The 18,237-nt window shown below is 44.3% G+C and overlaps 1 protein-coding gene across 11 annotated transcripts in view; it reads left to right on the plus strand.

Annotated features, from left to right (window-relative positions):
* PBLD (phenazine biosynthesis like protein domain containing) overlaps window positions 1-18,237 on the plus strand; it is a 175,770-nt gene that overhangs the window by 29,639 nt on the left and 127,894 nt on the right. For 8 of the 11 annotated variants that reach the window (XR_013824370.1, XR_013824371.1, XR_013824372.1 and 5 more), the window contains exons 4-11: window positions 11-109; window positions 1,888-1,997; window positions 2,211-2,240; window positions 4,856-4,944; window positions 5,182-5,360; window positions 7,917-7,979; window positions 9,407-9,576; window positions 11,750-11,829. Coding sequence is in view for 1 of the 11 variants with exons in the window: in XM_079900853.1 (XP_079756979.1) it covers window positions 11-109; window positions 1,888-1,997; window positions 2,211-2,240; window positions 4,856-4,944; window positions 5,182-5,360; window positions 7,917-7,979; window positions 9,407-9,519 (683 nt within the window). In the remaining 10 variants the exon portion in view is untranslated. Of the gene's footprint in view, window positions 1-10; window positions 110-1,887; window positions 1,998-2,210; window positions 2,241-4,855; window positions 4,945-5,181; window positions 5,361-7,916; window positions 7,980-9,406; window positions 10,763-11,749; window positions 11,830-14,450; window positions 15,455-18,237 lie in introns of those variants that run through there. The other 3 variants (XR_013824378.1, XR_013824379.1, XM_079900853.1) reach the window with 3 other exon arrangements.

Here is an 18,237-nt window from a genome sequence, read left to right on the forward strand (position 1 = left end):
TCCTCTGAAGGTTCCTGCTTTGGATTAAGGTGGTTTACACCAGTGAGTGAGGTTCCTCTCTGTGGCCACGCTACCCTGGCTTCTGCAGCTGTGCTGTTTCACAAAATAAGTAACGTGATTTTCTTTTATGAACTTACCATTTAGCAAATAGCAAATATTTTTAAAAACTTGCACACATTCTTTCCTGTGAACCAAAGTGACTGGTATAAAGACACTGCAAAGTTTATTTCATGCGATTTATTATGCAGAAACAAAAACAGCAAGCTTCTATAACACTTTGATCTTTCAGAGTATGTACCATGCATGTTGGAAAGCCATTGTTTCCTGGAACGCCATTTTCTTCTAAATAGGAGCTCTCTGGTCTCTGTGACAAACACAGGAGCAGAGCTTGTAAGGCAGAATAGTTGTCTAACATGATATGATACTGGGGAACCAAAAGACATAACTTTGCCCCGAATATGTCCCCACCCACATTGAAATTCATTTCACAATAAGAGCTTTTTTACTCTGAATTTTAAATATTAATGAGCCCCCGCTGTATACATTTACCCTGTGAAGAGAGGATGCAGCACCTTAATCCTACCTGTGTCCATCTCAGCTACACTTAGTATAACAGATAAAGATCAGGGCTTTGTGGGAATGGGGCAGAGAGATGCCTGGAAATGTCCTAAAAGTGGAGATGGAAGCAGCCATGAATAAGTGTAGACCACTAACAGAAAGTTAAACAAGGAAATAAACAGGATGATACGACAGAGGGGTAACTGTGGGGAGGAGGGTGTTGGAAAAAGAAGTTCTCTGGGGGAGCAACTTAGGTGGGGATGATAAGGGAAGGTGTTAATAGGTCAGGTTTGCCCAGAAAGCAGACTCTGAGACACACTGGCATGCCAGAAGAATTGGGGGCAGTGTTCTTGAGATTAGTATTGTTAAGGTAGTAAAAGAAAGCAGAACTGAACACAGGGAGAAGTTGAACTGCAAAGTGGTAGCACCAAAGAAAGACCTGATAGTCCTCCACAGGGTGGGCCTAAGGTTCCATGAGAAAATGCTTGGTAAATAATGACGTCTTACACCAATTATAATGAGAAGAATTAAACTTTGGGTTTCAGAATGTAAATTTTATTCTGTGAAAGTTAATCAGCGGTGCTGAATTTTCTCACCTTTGAGATATGGTTAAGTATTACAGAAATATTAGGGAAGAGAAAAGAATTAAGTCACAAATCTTTGTTTTCACTAAAAATGTTACCCACACTGAGATAAGTGGCCTAAGTTGTATCAGTAACATGAAGGGATATTATATCAGGTTTGGTGATCTAATCTTTAAATCAAGATTTTATGTATAGTTTGGTTTGTTTATGGTAAGCTTGGTTTGTTCATCTCAGACTGTTGTACATGACCTGTATGTTCTATTTGTCATCCCCTTGGCTTATCTTAAACTAGTAGAGTTTATAACTCTATAGTATTATAGGGGGATAGTTAAAAATCTGCATTAGAAAACATTATAGCATCCCTATGAGCTATGTTTAATTATTACCCCCAATTTACTGGTAAAATGAAATTAGTATAGTTTTAGTTATTACCCCATTTTATTAATGAGGAAATTGAGGTTTAAGGAGATTAAATAATTTTTTCAAGGGCACAGCATGATGTCAAGTCCAATCAGTTATGTTCTTGGTTCTCAAGTTAGAATCCAGTGAGAGTTTTCTCCACTTGACCCAAGTAACCCAAACCTGGGACCCCTTTACTGGAAAGAACAACACTGCCAGAGAATCTAAGACTACATAACAGTGATCAAAACAGACATGCAACTATATAACAATGTTTATTTTCCTATTTCTTGATTCCTTTCAAAAAGTTTCCTAGTTGACAAAATAGAATTCTTTTTTTGGCCAGAAAACATGAATAGCACCCTAACGTTTGTCACTCTGAGTGGGGAACTAAAGGCCAGAAGAGAAGAGGATGGTATCGTCCTGGACCTGCCTCTTTATCCAGCCCATCCCCAGGTCAGCTCTTTTTAATTTTTTTTTTTCTTTTGGCTGCCCTGCACGGCTTATGGGATCTTAGGTCCCTGACCAGGGATTGAACCAGGCCCTCGGCAGTGAGAGCATGGAATCCTAACCACTGGACCGCCAGGGAATTCCCAGCTCTTTTTAATTATTGCCGTAAACTGACAGCTTTCCTGTTTTACAGTAGTTTTTTCTTTTTTCCCAATCTAGGACTTCCATGAAGTGGAGGATTTGATAAAGGTTGGTGAAAAGAATCAAACCTGAGCCGTGTGATACGATCATCTGTTATCATTTGAACAAAGATTCGGTACTATTTGATCTCAACAGATAGGCCTTCTACCAGTACAAGTGTTCCATTCTAAGCTTGGTTGAATACTGCACCGTGCATTTGAGATTTGAATTTTAATATTGAATCTAGGGACTTCCCTGGTGGTCCAATGGTAAAGAATCCACCTTACAATGCAGGGGATGGGTGTTTGATCCCTGGTTAGGGAACAAAGACCCCACATGCCTTGGGGCAACTAAGCCCGTGCGCCTCAACGATAGAGCTGTCGTGCGCAAACTACAGACCCCGAGAGCCACAACTAGAGAGAAGCTCGTGTGCCACAACTAGAGAGAGACCCTTGTGCTGCAACAAAGACCCGACACAGCCAGAAGAAAAAAAAGAAAAATAATATTAAATCTATTTAGTGAGAAGGTTGACCAGTTTTCCCTGACTCTTCATTATCCAATTAGCCTCCATGGAAAGGTGGGGGAGGGGAGACTGTCGTGTGGCAGGCTGAGAGTGAAAGGAAAGAGTGGAAACTGCCTGGCAGCTGTCGGAGTCCTGATGTCTTTAGCGGAGAATACGCCTGAGATGACAGGGCTGTGCTTTGATGGAAGAGAGCAGGAAAGCATGGGAACCTCGATAGAGAAGACAAGATACATAGACTGGCCTCCTCAAGGAGTCTGTGTGGGAATGGGGCTTGATGATGATGGTTATGATGACGATGATGACAATGAACATTTTTGAGAGTCTCCCCTGTGCAGTGCCACGCACTAAGTGGTTTTTTTTTTTTTTTTTTTTTTGCGGTACGCGGGCCTCTCACTGCCGTGGCCTCTCCCGTTGCGGAGCACAGGCTCCGGACGCGCAGGCTCAGCGGCCATGGCTCACGGGCCCAGCCGCTCCGCGGCATGTGGGATCTTTCTGGACCGGGGCACGAACCTGTGTCCCCTGCATCGGCAGGCGGACTCTCAACCACTGCGCCACCAGGGAAGCCCTAAGTGTTTTAATGTATTATCTCATTTAATTCTCACTGCCACCCAGTACAGCAGGCACTACAGTTGTCTCCCAGAGATTCCAGAAGGCCAGAGCAGCCCTGGATGGCCAGGTGCTTAGTTTGTAGAGCAGGAAGGGCCCAGGTCAGGACCAGGCCAAGGGCAGCCATGAGAAAAAATGATTATGTAAAATGGCGTATTGTGGTATTTCTCAGTGAATTTTCAACTCAGGATTTATAATCTCTTTAGTGTTTTGCTTTAAGTTTTCAGAGTATAAGCAAGTATCATGGATTCTGATTTTACACTCAGCTCTACCTATGGCTTGAGTTTTGGGAGACAAGCCGAATTCATAAATGAACTACTTTAAACATATTGGCAAGAAAATGGAAAATATTCACAGTGCTAGACCTTGTTCATGGTAGAAAGAGCTTAACCTGATCTCTCTAAGCCTCAGGGTTGGCATTTGTAAAATGAGGATGATGAAGGGTTATTTATTGTGAGTATTGTCATTTTGTGTTCCTAGAAACTGGCAATAAGATTCTCAGCTGAGAATTAAACTTTCAAATTGACATAAGAATCCATGCAGAGAATGACCCTTCAGAGAGACTGAGAGGCCCCGGAGAGCAGATGGGATCGGGCTGTAGGCGTTCCCATTTCTGGGAGGGGTCGGGAACGTTGGTCAGCAGTGGTCACAGAGGCAGCATTCCAGGCATCACCCATGGCAGAGGGAGTCTTGGCGATAGGACCTAGAACACCTCAGTCCCTAAAGAAGATTAGAGAACCTGAAGCCACCTAGTGACAACCAGACAACTACTGTGTAACTCTTGTCTGTTCTGAAGGCAGCTGGTGGTGGTGCCACAGGATGACTCGGGGGGCACAAGACACATACAGTGTCTTGGATATGAGCGAGGCTATGTGCAGCCCAGTAAAGGGTGAATCAGGGTATCTCTAGAAAATGTTGAAAATGTTGCTACGTTCTTGATCTGTAGCATAAAGTCTACGTGAGAACAGCGAGCTTGCCAAGCAGAGCAGCCTTGAGACAAGTGCCCTAGTCCCCACTTCCAATCAGACTGCTGGCCCTGAGTCCTTCCCATGTGGAAGCTTCTAGTTACTGCTGCAGGAACTCCACATATTATTTCACTTAATCCTCACAACAACTCCAAGAGGCAGGCATGAAGCCCGCACCTCTACAGATAGTAGACAGTAGTAATTCAGAGCTTTGACTCCAGGGCCCCTCAGACCTGGGTCAAGGGGTGTGTGTGTGTGTGTGTGTGTGTGACCTTGGGCCTCTCTGAATCTTCTTATCTATGGGGAAAATACCCACCTGAAGGAGTTGTGTGTTGAGGGACGTAGTAACATGTGTGAACAATGCCTATCTCTGGCTAAACTCAGAGGGTAAACTCAACCCTCATCAAGGTCTCTGGCTGCCAGGAAACTGGCCTTCTTGAGCAATACCTTGAGTCCCGAAACTGACCTGAAACTCCTGGGATTGGAGATGTTGGGTGTGCCTGGCACAGAGCAGACACTCGTGAGAGGTTGCTCTCCAAACATGGGTCAAATTCATAAATTCCTGAGGAGGTTTTGGTCTGTCTCCATAGACTGCCATAGGTGACACACTGGTTCAGGACATCCGCTATTCCCCAGATACCCGAAAGCTCCTGGTCCGGCTCAGTGATACTTACAACAGGTAAACAAGATTTTTGGCTTCGTCAGCACCCTGGGGATGGCCGAGCACCCAGATTTATGGCTCTGGCTTGGTCTGGCTGTGCCATGTTCTGTCAAACCATGATTTACACAGCCAGAGAGTTTTGTTCCCCTCCTGGTGAGCCATTTGGCAAGCTGCATCCTGGCCTGCTTTACAGAGTGTGGGCAGTGGGTAGTCTATTGAATGGCTTTGTCCTGATCCACCCCGTTTCTGAACAAGGTCATTTCTGGAGAGCCTGAAAGTGAACACACAGAATCTGCCGCAAGTGGAAAACACGGGGAAGGTGAAAGGACTCATTCTCACCATCAAGGGAGAGCCTGATGGGCAGACTCAAGCGTTTGACTTTTACTCCAGATATTTCACTCCATGGTTTGGTGTGGCCGAAGACCCTGTAACAGGTACTTTTTGACTTGAGTCCTGAAGAGGGCTAAACAGTGGAGAGGGAGGAGGATAACAAGTAGCTGTTGCTGTGTCCTCCACGTGACCTTTCAGGTTATTTGGTTTTTGAGCTGCCTTTGTTTCCCTACCTACCCCTCCCCCACCCCTTCGCTGAAGTCTCATGTGAAAAACTGAGTTAAGGAGGCAGTATAGCAGGGTTAAACTAGGGTCAGACAGGCTGGGTTTGCATCTTAGCTTCCTAGCTGTTGACCTTGGGCAAATGACTTAACATTTTTTTTTTAGAGTTTTTTTTGATGTGGACCATTTTTTAAAAAGTCTTTATTGAATTTGTTACAATATTGCTTCGATTTTTATGTTTTGGAGTTTGTTTGTTTTTTTTTTTGGCCGCGAGGCCTGTGGGATCTTAGCTCCTCGACCAGGGATTGAACCCACACACCCTGCACTGGAAGGCGAAGTCTGAACCACTGGACCACCAGGGAAGTCCCTGACTTAACTTTTTAAAGCTTTTGTTCCCTGGCTATAAAATATGGATAATACCTCATAGGTTATGTAAACACAACGCATGTTAAGTGGTCAACACAGTGCCTGGCACATGGTAAGTGCCCAATAGCTATTAGGTATTTTAATAATAACAACAGGGCTTCCCTGGTGGCGCAGTGGTTGAGAGTCCGCCTGCCGATGCAGGGGACACGGGTTCGTGCCCCGGTCTGGGAAGATTCCACATGCCGTGGAGCGGCTGGGCCAATGAGCCATGGCCGCTGAGCCTGCGTGTCCAGAGCCTATGCTCCGCAATGGGAGAGGCCACAACAGTGAGAGGCCCGCACACTGCAAAAAAGAAAAACAGAAAACAAAAAAAAACTGGCTCCCTGAGCCAACACTTCTAGAGCTGCCATTTGCAAAATCTAGTGGCCAATGTCTACTACATTCCCAAAGCCTTTTTTCCTTTTCAGTGACCAGCCTGCATGATCATTGATCTAGATAAGATTTGGTTTTTGAAGGATCAAGCCCTGGACTGCTGGTGGGAAATTGGGACAGGCATAGTGGTTTTGTTTTTTCCTCCCTTCCTCATTTCCCTGACCTGCCCACAAAGTGGGTGGGATGGGTTCAGGAACGTGGGTATTCAGGATCTTCTACCAGACAGAAGCAGAGGGATGAAGTCAAAGATGGGCAAAAATGTGAAGCCTCGTACTTTCATCCTCCTGGAGAAGAATGGCCTGAGCCACAAAAGGGGGGATGCTGGATGGAGGAGACTGGTGGATGGGATAGTGACCAGGGTAAAAGGAGGCTGAGCAGAGACTGTGAGCCTCCTGTTCTGGTCAGATGGCAGGGGCTGGGATGGTTTCAGGGCCTTGACTTAGTTACTCTGAGGAACAAAATATGTGAAATTCAAAGCTCAGCAAGCAAGCACTTTTAAAGACTCAGGAAAATGCCCAGCGACTGTTGGTCCAACTCAACCCTCCCCAATAGAAAAGAAGTTCTGAGTGGACTTACACTTGCACAGCTGCTTCCCAAAGATGTTAATTACCACAGAGGGCAAGTTTTTTCCCCCTGTAATGATGCTTTTCTAGAGTGGGAAGGGCAGCGATGACCAACCATTTCAGTTTGCTTGAGACTGAGGGACTTCTCAGCATACAGGATCTTCAGTTCTAAAACCAGGACAGTCTCAGGCATACTGGGATGCTCGGGCACCCTATGTGGACCTCCCATAACATTAGTAAGTTTTCCTGAAGGAGAGACCTTTTCCAAACCATCCTTTTTTCTCCCAAAGACTTTTCTGTCAGTTATTACTTTACATTTTGTTTCTTCATTTTATTTTATTTTATTTATTTATTTATTTTTTTGCGGTACGCGGGCCTCTCACTGTTGTGGCCTCTCCCGTTGCGGAGCACAGGCTCCCGACGCACAGGCTCAGCGGCCATGGCTCAAGGGCCCAGCCGCTCCGCGGCAATGTGGGATCTTCCCGCACCGGGGCACGAACCCGTGTCCCCTGCATTGGCAGGCAGACTCTCAACCACTGCGCCACCAGGGAAGCCCTGTTTCTTCATTTTAATATCTATTCTCTGATCGAAACCTAGGGCACAATCATATGAAAAAATACCTCACTAAAAGAAAGTTCTTCTGGCACCGAAAACCTGTGAATGCTGACTTGGTGGGAAATATAGCCTTTTGTCAGAGTTCCCACCTTTTCTTTCATGTGTGTCCTAAGAAGAAGGAGATATTTTTCCCTTGAAAGATGTAGACAGATTTATATGAAGACCTTGATTCTACCATGGGCTGACAATGAACTGGTAGACAAGAATTAAAACCTACAGTTTAATTCAGCCTTCAGAAAGTATAAGACACAGCAGATACATCGTTTGGAGGAGTTATCCGTAAATTCTATGTATTCCTTTCTATTTCCATCCTTAATTCCACACTTGGCTGTGGCCACGGCCAACATAATGACTACGTCATCTAAGGTTTAGTCAAACTGGATAGTTGATTGTTTATGAACTTAGCACAGAGTTGCCCCTGTTTTCTTTGGGATTGTACCATGACTTTTCACTTCTTTTAAGGGTCTGCACATACTGTTCTCAGCAGCTATTGGTCCCAGCAACTGGGGAAGAAAGTCATGCACGGTAGGACAGCTTGTTTTCAAATTTTAAAAAATTTGCTTAACTTGAAGCCAGTATTTCTTCTCATATGTACTATCCACTTGAAGATGTAATAAAGTGTTAACTATCACCCACGTGAAAATGAGAGGTTTCGAATTCCTTCCCCCTGAACCTTCTACTCAAAACATCCTCCACCCCAAACATCTTCCACCTCTGTCTCTCCCAACACAAGGACACACTTCTAATACAGTAAGTACCCAATAAATGTTTGTTGAATAAAGTTAACTAGCTGTATAACTTTGACCCAGAAAGGTTATTTATAATGTGACAAGTTGAGACTGGATGATTACCAAGGTTCCTTACTGCTGCTGCTAGTTATGAGATGAAATCAAACAAACTGCTTTGGAACCAAGTCTCCTGGTGATTTACATAGTGCCTGAGGCAGAGAAAATAAATGGCAGCCAGTGGAATTTACACAGCTAGTACTAGGCCGCTAGTAGTCTGTATGTGGTACAGGCTACACAATCAAAGTAGGAGTTTGACTTTAAAGGATGGAGGTTCTTACTTAGTGGGATGGTTAAGCCTCTGTGACCCTGACTTGGGAACAGCACGGTGACTGTTCTCTTTCTTTGGTGAGCCTAATGACTCCTCTGACCTTAGGAAGCCTCAGGCTGTGCCTCATGGTTGCCTGACAAGTGTGGTTGCTTGCTAACCGCAATGAGTAAAGCACTCCCTTTATCCTATTCAGACCGCGGAAGGTGGGGCCTTTTCAGAAGGGCCAAGAGCACCCCTCTTTATCTTCTTAGACTTTTAGTCCTTGCCTCTGTCTTTTCACATGTGCTTGCCTTCTAGACAGAGCCAGGGAGGATGCTATATGGGCGGGGTATGTCTGGGGCATTACAGGAAGTAATAGAGGAAGTGGCTCAGGAAGCGAAGCCGTAGAGCTGTGTATTCTGTGGATCAAATTGCGTCTGTGGTCTCAGTCCTCAGGAGAATGGGGTGGGCTGGGCAATACCATGCACAGAGGAAGGAATGCATTCTATTTCAAAAATTTTTTAAGATTAATTGATTTTTATTAAGGTAACATTGATTTATAACATCATATAAGTTTCACGTGTACATTGTATTCCTGCTTCTATATACCCTACAACGTGCTTACCACCAAAAATTTATTTTCCATCTTTCACCGTACAGTTGATCCCCTTTACCCATTTTGATCTCCTCGCCCCTCCCTGACCCTTTGCCTCTGGCAACCACCCTCTGTTCTCTGTGTCTATGTATTTGTGTTTCGTTTGTTCATTTATTTTGTTTTTGTTTGTTTGAAGGAATGTGTTCTTTAAACTGACCTGGGAGGATTCTAGAGCTTGTAATACGTGGTCTGTCACTATGCCCTGTTAATTAAAAAGGGTGAAAATGATCTTAATTTGTGACTCGTTTTATGTTTTCTTTAGCCTTTCAGTGTTCCAGCCGGGGAGGAGAATTGAAGATTTCCCTGCGTCCTGATGGACGAGTTGACATCAAGGGACGTGCTGCTCTTGTTTTAGAGGGCACGCTGACGGCCTAGACGCGCTTGTGCGCGATGCTGCGATCTTGACTTACTATTTTCCACGTAGAAAGAAATGTAAGGGGCTGCTTTGAATAAAGTTTGCATAGTAGTCTACTTAATCCTCACCTTAGACATAGAACAACAAAGACATATTAATGGAAATTTAATAATGCTTCCTGACTAATTAACTAATGGAGTTTTGGCTCTACCTGTGAGTATATTTGAAATGTAAGTAACTAATAACGAAGAATAATGTCACCTTTGATTATGAGTACCAATCACAAAATGAGGAACAAATTTATGAGGAGTAAGATCAAACCATTTAAACTTAGGTGTGAGTACCAGATAGACTATTTTGTAGCCATTGAAAAGACCCAATAACTATGAGGAAATATTAAAAAAAATTTCATGATACAATACCAAGAAAGAAAATCACAGTAGAGTATAAACTGTTAGCGACGTTATGCTGTGCCTGTGGAGAATACGAACTTATATGGACAGAGATGGATCATGAAGATAGAAAAGTGAAAAGAGTTCACGTGTAGAGGGTAAGATTGGAGTAATTTTAATGTACCTAAAAAGTTATTTTCTTCATTGGAACACACTCATGTTTAATAACTAAAAATCAGGACATGTAGCTAAATAACTAAAAAGCCCAGAATTTTTTTAAATGTATATGTGATAGAGTGGTAGTAAAATTAAACATGAAAAGTAATATCTTGCCTCTTTCCAAGTTCTTTTTGGGGTGAGAATTCCCCTTGCTGTGGCTCCCATGTATTCTGCAAGTTAGGTGCCCAGCTGGGATCTGAATTCCCAGCCCATGTGTCAGATCTACTGCTCAGCAATCTGACGTGGTTGGTAAAAAGCAATTTGCTGTCTCCTGTGTATAAGACACTGGGCTAGAAGCTGGTGGGGTGGAGAGCTGGGGGCCAGGCTGCAAAGGAGATTAGAGGGGAAGCTTATAGAGCTCTCAAGGGAATCTAACTGGGAAAACCAGGCTCATCCTTTCATGAAAAGATAATGAGCACTTGCACTGGTCTGTGATTAGGGTCTACATATGGCAGACACTGAATGCTATGGCGTAGTCCGGGGAGTGTTGAAGGACAGGGCTTCGAAAGACTGGGGCATGAGCAAGGCTTCAGAGATGAGTGCACATGGCATGTCTGGGTTTTGTCTAGAGTTTCTACATCTTGAAAGTAGTTAGGTTCTATGGGGGCTGAGAGAAATAAAAGAAAGTAATTATTACACTTACAATCCAGTTGAAGAGATAGCATGTAAACACAAGGATAGATAAATAATACTGTAAGCTATTTTTATTGTTGTTTTTTAAACTATTAAAACCTATAGAAAGGACATAGGAATCATGGCGATTGTGAGTCATCCCCAGGGTATGAGAAAGGGAGAACTATGGTTCTCCAGGTGTGGTCCCTGGACAAGCAGCATCTGTACCACTTGGGAGCTTGTTAGAAAAGCAAATTCTCAGGCCCCATCCCAGACCCACTGAATCAGAAGCTGTGGAGATAGAAACCAGAAATCTGGTTTTTAACAAGCCCTCCAGGTGATCCTGGTGTATACTTAGGTTTGAGAATCTCTAGTATTCAGCCACTGTTTTCTTCCCTCCCAAGTGACAATTGCCTATGTAGCTCAATAACTTTAAATGTGCATTATCTCAAAATCTCCTTGACCATACCAATATACTTGCTGCTTAGTGCAGTTTTGGAGGAGCTGGATTTTTTTTTTTCTCCTCTTAGTTTCCAGTTCTGTTCAGCATAGAAAAACTAGCTGTGCTCAGGTGGGAGCTGTTCAGTAAAATGTTGGTAATATACAGATTAATCAGCCATGATTTATTAATGATGAATTAATTACACCTGATTGTGCAGTTCTGCTAGCTAAATGGAGCTTTAAAGGAGTTATTTTATTAATCATCATGGTGCTAATTGCAGACACTTACAGAAGGATCACTAATTAAACATGCAACCATATGCAAAACAAGTTGGGCTGCTGAGACCTGCAAGAATAAGAAACCCTGATTTTTAGGGGAGCCAAAACATTTTATTTTATGCAATATTAGGGAGTTGGCTTGGCAATGTTAGTCATTCACTGCAAGTTAATATTGTAATCTTTCCCAGCAGGGATTGATCCCTATATCAAAAAGTATATAGCACTCTAGTGAGATTCTAGTAAAGGGGAAGATCATTCAAGCCTATTTTCTCTTTTATACACATGCAAAATGGCTTTTGCTGAACAGAGACCATTGATTGATGGGATGGGACATACAGCAGAGACAGTCAAAACCACAAACCAGTCCTTCGTGTCAGAGAGCATCAGGTGAGTGCGAGACTGAACTCTTGGAGACCATGAACACCCTGTGTATTGAATCACAATAAGAGGAGTCACAGCCTTGTACTATTGGAGCAGAGAAAGAAATGAGACTGTCCAGCTGAAGGGGCATCAGGTAAACTCAAGGATAGCTAAAGAATGGGAAAATTGTTTTCAATTTTTAGCTCAAGATAGGTTAAAGCCGTTTCCTGACTTTTTGTTGTTATGATGATTTGTTTGGAGTTATGCAGCATCATTGTGAATAGTCAAGTAGGTACTGGCCAGCTTCCTCCAAGGAAGCCAAGGTGGCAAGGTGCTACCTCTCTCTGCACTTCAGGGGGCAGGCATGCTACTCGGGCTCCGCCAAATCAGAAACCATCTCCTGGGAATGTGGATCCTGAACAAGGGAAGCAGTACTGTAGAGGTGGCTAGAGACCTATACTATAGAGATCCATACTATAGCTCATTCTAGCTTGTTCTAAGATTATTAGCTGTTACACCACTTAATCAATCCCCTCAGTCTCCTATTTTTTTTTTTATTTTTATTTTTGGCTATGCCTCGTGGCATGCAACATCTTATTTCCCCGACCAGGGATCAAACCCGTGCCCCCTGCAGTGGAATCACGGAGTCTTAACCACTGGACCGCCAGGGAATTCCCCCCTCAGTCTCCTATTGAAGACCTTTGATTTTATTTCCTGATGCTTTACCATTAGAAGCTGTACTGCAGAGAGCAACTTTATTTTATTTTCTATGTCCTGGTACTTTTATTTCTTTAGGATAGACTTGAGAGAGAGAGATTTCTGGTTTGAATAATGTGTGTATTTTGGGGGACTTCCCTGGTAGTCCAGTGGTTAAGACTCCACGCTTCCAATGCAGGCGGCTATGGGTTCGATCCCTGGTGGGGGAAATAAGATCTCACATGCAAAAAAAAGAGGAATGTGTGTGTTTTTCATTTTAGTAGCTATTGTCAGATACCCTTCCAAAAGAGACTAGCTGTTCATGTTGCCAGAGCACTGTATCCTTTTCACCACAACCCACCAGCAGAATTTTGCTAATCTGATAAGTGATAGCTTAGTATTACTTACTTTGCATTTACCTGATTAGGAAAGTTAAACATCTTTTGTTACAGTAACTTGCTACTTATATTTTATCTTCTCTGAACTCTCTATTCATGTATTTTGCTTTTTTTCGATTGCATTTTGTTACCAGTTTCTTTATTATGAACTTTTATCTGTCATAGGTGTGGAAATTTTCTCCCCAATGTTTTGATGTATATTAAGGCAGTCATTATTATCCTTGTTTTATAGATGAGGAAAGTAATGCTCAGAAAGGAAATTGACTTGCTTAAGTTTACTCTGCTAGTGAGATGGTTAGATCTGGATTCAAAACCAGGCTATGTGATGACAAATCTAGTGCCCTTGCTATACTTCAAGGAATATCCCTAGAGGGTTGCTTTGGTTACTGTCCTGTATAATGTTACCCCCAAATTTACAGGTATGCTCGGAGATTCTGTGGGTCCCCAGGAATTTGCACGGGACATATTGGGAAGGCTTGTTTCTACTCCACCTGGTGTCAGCCAGGGTGGTTCAAAGGCAGGGCTGGGATCATCAAAGGCTTGTTTACACACGTTTGGAGCCTGAGTTGGGGACACTGAAACAGCTGAGAGTTGAAACAGCTGAGAGCTGGAACAGGAAGTCCTCCTTTTTTAATTTAATTTAATTTATTTATTTGGTTGTGCCAGGTCTTAGTTGCGGCTGGCAGGCTCCTTAGTTGTGGCTCGCTGGCTCCTTAGCTGCGGCACATATGCTCCTTAGTTGTGGCATGCAAACTCTTAGTTGCAGCAGGCATGTGGGATCTAGTTCCTTGATTAGGCCCCCTGCATGGGGAGTGCGGAATCTTTTTTTTTTTTTTTTTTTTTCGGTACGCGGGCCTATCACTGCTGTGGCTTCTCCCGTTGCGGAGCACAGGCTCCGGACGCGCAGGCTCAGCGGCCATGGCTCACGGGCCCAGCCCCTCCGCGGCACGTGGGATCCTCCCGGACCAGGGCACGAACCCGCGTCCCCTGCATCAGCAGGCGGACCCTCAACCACTGCACCACCAGGGAAGCCCGGAGTGTGGAATCTTAACCACTGTGCCACCAGGGAAGTCCCCAGTTGGGCCTCCTTGAACACCTTTATCTCTACATAATCTCTCCACGTGATGTTTCCAGCATGGCGGGTTTAGGAGAGCTGGACTTCCTCCATGTAGGCTTGGCTCCCAAGGCCCCAAAAAAACCAAGTGGAAGCTGTCTCACCTTTTATGACTATACCAGGAAGTCACATGATTTTACTTCTGCCGCATTCTATTGGTTGAGGCATTTATGAAGGTCTGCCCAGGCTCATGGGGCAGGGACACAAAGCCCACCTCTTAATGGAGGATTGTTAATGTCACATTGTAATAAGAGCATATGAGATGGGGTATATTTGACTGCAGCAATCTTTGGAAAAATACGATCTACCACAAGAGTGTTTTGGGGAATTTCCCATATTCTCGGGAAATTGGAGACATAAATGGTTAGCAAGGACAAGAAATACCTCCATTTAAAAGAAGAAAACTTGGTGTTAACCCTGAATCTTTCTTTTTTTAATAGAAGAACAACAACTATAGTCATTGAGCCATCATCAACAAACATATGGATGTGTTTATAGATCATCATCAAAAACTTATGAAAATGTTCTTAGCCTACTGGAGATACTTTCAAGGAACCAGAAACATTTAAGTGTCAGGTTTTATGGACTTTGTGGGCTCTCAGGCCTACTCTGCAAAAGAGATCGACCAGACTGGATCTGTTCCACACTCAGAGTGAAACAGTGTTCCTTGGCTTAGTCTTTACCTTCATCTGTTTGGGCTACTATAACAAAAATACCATAGACTAGGTGGCTTATAAACAATAAACATTTATTTCTCATGGTTCTGGAAGGTAGCAGTCCAAGATCAAGGCAGTGGCAGATTTGATGCCTGGTGAGAGCCTGCTTCCTGGTTCATAGATGGCAATCTTCTTGTTGTGTCTTTTTTTTATAAGGGCACTAATCTGATTCATGAGGGCTCCACCCTCGTGACCTAAGCACTTTCCAAAGGCCCCACCTCCACGTACCATCATACTGGGGATTCAGTTTCAACATATGAATTTTGGGGACACACAAACTTTCAGTCTATGGCAGCCATTCTGGGGCAATGGCGGCCGTTCTGGGGCAATGCCTTGTAGTTACTGTTTTCTGATGCTGCCAAATTCTTCCAGAGAGGCCAGAGTGGCCATTGTCGGGGATGAGTGTTTTGGTTCTTTTTTAATATTTATATATGTGTCTGCACCGGGTCTTAGTGGCCACACGCGGGATCTTCGTTTTGGCGTGCGGGACCTTTTTAGTTGCGGTATGCAGGCTCTTAGTTGCGGCATGTGGGATCTAGTTCCCTGACCAGGGATCAAGCCCAGGCCCCCTGCATTGGGAGCATGGAGTCTTAACCACTGGACCACCAGGGAAGTCCCGGGATGAGTGGTTTATGACTTTGTGCAAGAACGGTTGAGGTTATCACAATACCTTTGGGCCAGGTTATTTTAAGTTACAATAGGCCGTTTGTGAATTTCATCAACCAACTGGAGGCTCTTCGTAGCTAAAGTCATGATTTCAGCAATAAAGAAAAGAAGAGGTAAGTTAAAAGTGAACACCTGTTCTTCTAAAATTGCTCTACTGCAGGTACCAGCCCTAGAGAATTGGCAGATGGTTTTGTGTTTCTAAGCCTGACCTTAGCAGCCCTTCATCAATCTTAAGCTGATTGATTCTCAAGAAAGAGGAGATTCTGGTTTCCCAGGGTACCCAAGACACCTTTGATTTAGTTACTACCTGAAGACCAATTAATTAGTCCACACTGGTTCTCTCAAGTTTTCCTAACAAAGCTAGGAAATCCTGGGCACAGCCTGACTGGGGAGGCTTTTTACTAGCTCATTAATTACTGTCACCCTAGACATGGATAATTGTAAAAGAAAGAAAAAACATCATTCTGCACTGGGGAAGATAGGTGATTTCCAAGGCCTGCAGCTATCTTGCATTGTGATTCCTGTAGCCAAGGGGCTCCCGTCTTTAAAAAACCTCCACCCATAGGACTGAAACTACCAACTTCTTTTCCCATTGCATCTTAACTCATGGCTGCCAGGGAAGCTTGTCAAACATGAGAGAATCTGCCCCTTGACTATCAGGTACTTTTTAGTTTTTAAATTTAGCAGTGTTTACTTAAGTTATTTTTTATTTTTTTGCGGTACGCGGGCCTCTCACTGTCTTGGCCTCTTCCGTTGCGGAGCACGGGCTCTGGACGCGCAGACTCAGCGGCCATGGCTTACGGGCCCAGGCGCTCCGCGACATGTGGGATCCTCCCGGACCGGGGCACGAACCCATGTCCCCTGCATCGGCAGGCTGACTCTCAACCACTGTGCCACCAGGGAAGCCCTACTTAAGTTATTTTAAAGTCAAATGGGATTGTACTGGTTTTTTATGACTGTATGCTTAGGCCACCTAGGCCACTCAAGGTGTCTGTTCTCTTGCTCTCTGTTCATCCCCTCGACCAGTGCCTGCTTCATCTATACCTACTCCCATGACTGACCTTCCTATGTATGTACTTGCCCCAGACCCCAGCTAGTAATTGTTCTAATCTTTAGATCTGAACATCTTTACCTGATAGCTTCTCAAAAGGGCGGTGAGGGGCGTGCCCTTCTGCTAGTTTCCCCGGTAACCAATGAGCCAACCTGACCTCTCTTCCTCCCCCCCCGCCCCGCCCCCCAGAAGCCAAGACTGCTGCCATTTTGCCCGTCAGCCACCGCACACTGTGCGGTCTTGCTCCACGACCTTGCTTCAGACATGTAAGCTCCGCCATCCATCAACCCATAGATGTCTCTGCTGCTGACTCCAGGCTTTCTTGAAGCTGGGCAAGTACAGGGCTTGCAAGCCTGCAGGGTGCAGCCCAACAGCGACATAGAATTAATTCATAATCAACTCTCAGTTATCCTCTGGATGGATACCTGGGGATCTCACTCTTCTCACCCTCTCAGCTGGTTTCCCCTCTTCTGTCTCTTACCTGGACCCATTTCTCTCCTGGTCTCTCCTCAGTCTTTGCTCTTCATTCCAAGCTGGGGCCTTACTGGGAAGAGTCAGGGTGGGATGTGGGGGGGTGTTGTTAATGTGATAAGAAGTAATAGAACAGCATACTCATATATTAACCAGTAGATGCTCTATGACTCTCCTTCTTTAAGAGGATAACCATAAGTTGACTTTTGCTACTAAGAACTTCCTCCTCATGGTCAATGTTATTTCTTGGTAGTGTTAAAAGATAAACTGGGGGCTCCCCTGGTGACGCAGTGGTTAAGAATCCGCCTGCCAATCCAGGGGACATGGGTTCGAGCCCTGGTCCGGGAAGATCCCACATGCCACGGAGCAACTAAGCCCGTGCACCACAACTACTAAGGCTGTGCTCTAGACCCCGCGAGCCACAACTACTGAGCCCGTGTGCCACAACAACTGAAGCCTGTGCGCCTAGAGCCTGTGCTCCGCAACAAGAGAAGCCACGGCAATGAGGAGCCCGCGCACTGCAATGAAGAGTAGCCCCCACTCGCCACAACTAGAGAAAGCCCACGTTCAGAAACGAAGACCCAATGCAGCCAAAAATAAATATATAAATTTATTTTAAAAAAAAAGATAAACTGGGGCATATTTTAAAAATTTAAGAGTTTATTTGAGCAAACATCTATTCCAATCAGGCAGTGCCAAACCAGAAGTGGTTAGGAGCACTTCACTGACAGGGCCTGAGACAAGACTTTATTATCGAGAAGACTTTGAAGCAGAGCAAGGAAATTATTTGATTGGCTAAGCTCAAACATCGTTTGGGAAAGCCTAGTTGGCTGTCTGTAATTGGTTGTCCTTAGGTTTTGACTTTTTACCCTTGAGGCATTTATGGGCTTAGGTTTTGGTTTGCTTATGTAGCTAAGTATGAGAACCACCTGAGTCTAACGACCTCCTTGTTTATTTTTTTGTTTATTTTGAAAGGCCTCCTTGTTTAATTAACAGTATTGTACACATTAAAAAAATTGTTTTTATTGTGCACAATTTCAAGCATGCACAAAAACAAAACAAATATTGATACTATAGTTACTACTCCTGGCTTTCTTCCCTGCTGCTCCCCACCCCTTGCACCCATCATGCAGCTTCAACGTTTATCAACTCATAACCAATTAATTCTGTTTCATAGTTGACCCCCAAACCCAGGTGTTCTGTGCTCCGTGTTTGGGGTCACCTGAAACCCCATTTTCTCAGCTGAACATACCCAGGAGGCAACCCTGGGTACAGCAGACTCTTGCCGGTCTGTGTCTTCCACTCCATCCTGTGGACTGAGGC

The sequence above is a fragment of the Stenella coeruleoalba genome (assembly GCF_951394435.1).
Source record: "Stenella coeruleoalba genome assembly, chromosome: 16".
Lineage (NCBI taxonomy): Eukaryota > Metazoa > Chordata > Mammalia > Artiodactyla > Delphinidae > Stenella > Stenella coeruleoalba.